The sequence below is a fragment of the Penaeus japonicus genome, unplaced genomic scaffold, assembly GCF_977035675.1.
Source record: "Penaeus japonicus unplaced genomic scaffold, GWHDUDI00000001_assembly GWHDUDI00001326, whole genome shotgun sequence".
Lineage (NCBI taxonomy): Eukaryota > Metazoa > Arthropoda > Malacostraca > Decapoda > Penaeidae > Penaeus > Penaeus japonicus.
The window spans coordinates 7,501-12,500 of NW_028235728.1; the positions used below are offsets into that span (position 1 = coordinate 7,501).

General features: G+C 38.5%; 1 protein-coding gene across 1 annotated transcript in view; it reads left to right on the top strand.

Moving 5' to 3' along the window:
• Positions 1-324: 324 nt before the first annotated feature.
• Positions 325-5,000, top strand: part of LOC147466393 (uncharacterized) — a gene marked incomplete at both ends in the record, with an annotated part of 5,186 nt that continues 510 nt past the window's right edge. The window contains 3 exons of the mRNA XM_086535537.1: positions 325-401; positions 897-3,996; positions 4,468-4,686. Coding sequence (XP_086391663.1) covers positions 325-401; positions 897-3,996; positions 4,468-4,686 — 3,396 coding nt within the window. The remainder of the gene's footprint in view (positions 402-896; positions 3,997-4,467; positions 4,687-5,000) is intronic.

Consider the following 5,000-nt stretch of genomic DNA (forward strand, 5'->3'; position numbering starts at 1 on the left):
TGTCCGTGGCTGCCCCAGTGTCCGTGGCTGCCCCAGTGTCCGTGGCTGCCCCAGTGTCCGTGGCTGCCCCAGTGTCCGTGGCTGCCCCAAGTGTTCCATATTTCAAATTTAATTTTGTGTGTATAATCAAATATATTTGTAAATATATTACTAGAAAAGGAGATTTTCTTTTATATTCCTCGAATTAGTTAATCACTCCAAGGACTATATACATATTAAACAAAATCATTTAAAAGAACCCCTGACAAATTGGCGCAGTGAGTAGGATTAGTCCCGCTGATTAACTGAATCGAGGAATTATTCTCAATTTTATTGTCTTCTCAGGTGCTGATTGTAATGCGGAGAGCGGAGAGGCTGGCCGGCCGTACTATGTGGTAAAAAGCAACGAAATGGAGGATGAGGTGATTGCGTGAATATGGTCTAAGTCTGGTGTCGGGAGTGTGGCGTTCTTGTGCAGTGTTAATTCGTCCTGCGTTTGCGTCAAACATTTGTTTCCGCGTTAGGTCGGATAGAAGTGGCCTTCCGCACCGTTTTATAACGTTTGTTATACTTGCTGTGGTCGATACTTTAGTGTTTTCTAAAAGTTTCCATGGTTGGGATATCAGTCTGCTTTGATTGTTAAATTGAGACTGTGGTGTGCCCAGTGAAGTAGCCCAAACAGTAGCTACGTTCACGTCGTGTGTAATGCGTAATACTTCTGCCATTACAATTTTTCTAATCATCTTTGCTTATGCAATTGATTAAATATTTGCTCTATAATTTTGTGTGGGAAATTCAAGCTGACATATGCGAGCAGGATAACCACACCGATTACTTTATTCGGTTCAGACCGAGGTAATCTTGTATGTTAGTGTTTCAATATGGCTTCTATAAATTTAATAGATTTATTCAAACAGGCAACAGAGGCTGGTCTGAGCCCTTCAGATATCAATGCATTAGTTGTGAGAGAAGAGGAGCGAAATGCAAAGTTAATCGAAAGAGAAGAGAGACAAAGGGAGAGAGAATTAAAAAGACTCGAATTGGAAGCAATTGAAGCTGAAAAGCAAAGATCTCACGAGTTAGAGCTAGCTAGACTAAAATGTGAAAATAAGGAATCAGAGGGTCGTACCGACACATTATATCCTGGGTTAAAACTTCCTCAATTTATTGATGGCAAGGATGATATGGATGATTTCCTTAGACGCTTCGAGAGACTAGCCAAATTACAAAACTGGGCTTGCGAAAATTATCATGTGTATCTTGGTTCGGTCTTGACCGGCAAAGCACTAAAAACTTATGTTAGTTTGTCGGACGAAGTTTTAAATAATTATGACCAACTTAAAACTGCTCTGCTAAGAACGTATTCGGTTGATGCAGAATCATATAGGCGGAAATTTCGCGAGAGTCGAATTAATAATGACGAGAGTTATGTTCAGTTAATTTCAAGAATGGAGCAGTACCTAAACAATTGGCTATCTTTGAGTGGAATAGAAGGGAGCTATACTAAGCTTTGTGAATTTCTTATCAGAGATCAAGTCTTAACTAACTGTCAGTCTGATTTGAGAGTATTCTTAAAGGAAAGGGAATTTGATAGCAACCTTGAATTTGCACAAACGGCTGACAGATTCAGATTAGCTCATAAGAACATTAGATCACGAAAATTTTTCCAGTCTTCTAAAGAAAGTGATAATATACCTATATGCATACCTATAAAATCTAACGTAACATGTCACAAGTGTGGGAAATCGGGCCATATCCGCCCTAACTGTCCTGAATTAAGAACTATAACGAAATCTAATCTCAAGGTAAATTTAGTACTAGAAGCTGATGTTGCTCCGAAGAGTGTGGTGACCAGTAAAGGTTACGTGTTTAATAAGGTTGCTAACGTTCAATTTGATTCTGGCTGTGATACTGTAATTGTGAAAGATTCATTTCTTCCTCCAAATGTTAGGAAAGGCAAGCTGGTTACTGTAGCTGATTACCTTGGGTTCACTAGAACATTTCCAAAGGTTCGCTGTTATATCAAAAGTGAATATTTAAATGGATGGGTAAATGCTGTAGCCGCACCGATTAAATTCACTGACATCCTCATAGGAATGGTACCAGGAGTTAAGGCCCCAGCGGTTGACATACCGGATAGTGTTGCAGATTATGATACAATTGGCAGTAATGCACTTCGTGTTCAGACTAGACGAGCGAAATCGGAGGAAAGTCAGTTGCGTTCACTTATTGCTCCTGGAATTGCACTTGAAGAAATTAATAAGAAGGATCTTATTGATGAACAGAATAAATGTGAAACACTCAAAGATATCAGAAAGAAAGTTATCAATGAAACTTTAGTAACTGTAAAAAACAGAACGGTAAAGTTTGAGAAAATTAATGACATGATTTACAGGGTGTGCATTAAAAGTAAAAGGGAACACGAAATCGGAAGGAAACAGCTTATTGTGCCGCTTAAATTCAAACGTTATATTCTGGCGACTGCCCACGACTCGCCAGTTGCCGGACATTTTTCCCACAGAAAGACATCTGAAAAGATCTTTCATAAATTTTTCTGGCCCGGTGCTGGTGCTGACATTAAGCGTTATTGCCGTTCATGCACAGTGTGTCAAAAGTTTTCTCCTAAGGGTAGAGTAAGAAAGGTGCCTTTAGTATCAATGCCCATTATCAGTGAACCCTTTTCACGAGTTGCCATAGATCTCGTCGGACCACTAACACCGTCGAGCAGAGGTCATAAGTATATTCTGACATTAATAGACTGCGCGACTAGATTTCCCGAAGCAGTTCCCTTAAGAAATATAGACTCAATAACTGTTGCTGAGAGCCTAATTAATATATTCTCTAGAGTGGGTATCCCTAAAGAAGTATTATCAGATAGAGGGACTCAGTTTAAATCTGACTTAATGAAGGAAGTAAATCGCCTGTTATCAATAAAGGCTATTTTCACAAGTCCCTATCATGCTGCTTGCAACGGAACCGTTGAGAGATTCCATGCTGTATTAAAATCGATGCTGAAGAAGTTGTGCGTAGATCAACCACATGAATGGGATCGATTAATTCCTTCTGTATTATTTGCTTATCGCGAAATACCTAATGACACATTGAAGTTTTCACCTTTCGAGCTGGTGTACGGTCGTAAGGTTCGGGGACCTTTGTCTATTCTGTATGAACTATGGACACACGAAGACCTTGATAATGAGACGAAGAACACGTATCAATATGTATTAGATCTGAGAGAAAGATTAGAGGAGTCTGCTAAATTAGCGGCTTCTCATGCTGATGTTAATAGTAAACTTTATAAATCTTACTTTGACAGATCTACTAAATCCCGTAGTTTCAACGAAGGTGATGAGGTGTTAGTTTTACTCCCTGCCACTCACAATAAATTAACTATGCAATGGAAAGGCCCCTATACAGTCATTAGGCGTCATGGGAACGGGGTTGATTATTTAGTAAAAGTCCGTGGTAAAGTTAAATTATACCATATAAATATGTTGAAGAAATTCTTTAGGAGAGATGAACACGTTGGTTTGAATGATCATGTTAAATCAAAAGTATGTCAGGTTTGCATCATGGATGATGAATCACTAACAAATGATACTTGTGACATATCAATGATGGATGATCTGAATTTGAAATATAAAGTTAACATTAACCAGAACTTGAGTGTTCAACAAAAGCAACAATTAGAGAAATTGCTTGATAGATATTCGAACGTCTTTTCCGATGAGCCAGGACTAACAAAGAGCCTCACTCATGATATCAATCTCTGTAGCGAAACGCCTATACGTCTTAAGCCTTATCCCATACCTTACAACTTAAGGAAATCCTTCGATGAGGAAGTCGAGAGGATGCTACGATTGAATGTCATCGAACCATCAAAATCGCCTTACTGTTCTCCCGTTGTTTTGGTCAGGAAGGCAGATAATACTTTTAGATTTTGTGTTGACTTCAGATCACTGAATGATATAAGCCAATTTGATGCCGAGCCAATGCCTATAATAGATGAAGCTCTTGGTAATTTTGTAGGTGATAAATACTTTACCGAAATTGATTTGTGCAAAGGATACTGGCAGATACCATTATCGGAGAGATCGAAGCCTTATACAGCCTTTGCCACTAATCATGGCTTAATGCAATTCACTAAAATGCCTTTTGGGTTAAAAACAGCATGTGCAACATTTGTTCGATTAATGAGGAAGGTCTTAATCGGTCTTCGAAATACCGATTGCTACTTTGATAATGTCGTAGTCCATAATTCCAACTGGGAGGACCATCTCGTTGATTTAGAAAGCTTATTAAAACGCTTACAGGAACACGGACTAACTGCTGGCCCAAATAAGTGCTTCGTTGCATACTCAAATATTAAATACCTTGGATTTTCTCTCGGAAACAATTGTTTAACTCCCCTTGAAGACAAAGTTAAAGCTATACTAGAAATGCCTCTTCCTCAAACCAAAAAACAGTTAAGATCATTTATTGGGACAGTCTCTTTCTATCGCAAATTCATACCGAATCTGGCGGATGTGTTAGCTCCAGTCAATATTCTCTTAAAGAAATATAGTAGTAATAAGTTAGAATGGAGTGAGGAACAAATTAAATGTATTGACATCTTGAAATGGAAGTTAGCTAACGCCCCTATCTTGACTCTGCCTGACCATGATAAGACGTTCTATTTAAGAACTGACGCATCTGACACAGGTTTAGGTGCGATATTATTACAAGATGTTAATGGTGTGTTAATGCCCATCGCATACGCTAGCAGAATATTATTAGACCGAGAAAAAAGATACGCTATAATTGAGAGGGAATGTCTGAGCATTGTGTGGGCTATTAATAAATTTAAAAACTATTTGTTTGGACGAGAATTCATACTGCAAACCGATCAACAACCATTAGCCTATCTAAAGCGAATGAAAAATAGTAATGGCAGACTTATGCGTTGGTCATTGGCTTTACAGCCATATTCATTTAATGTTGAGTATATCAAAGGGAGTGATAATTTTGGTGCTGATATTCTG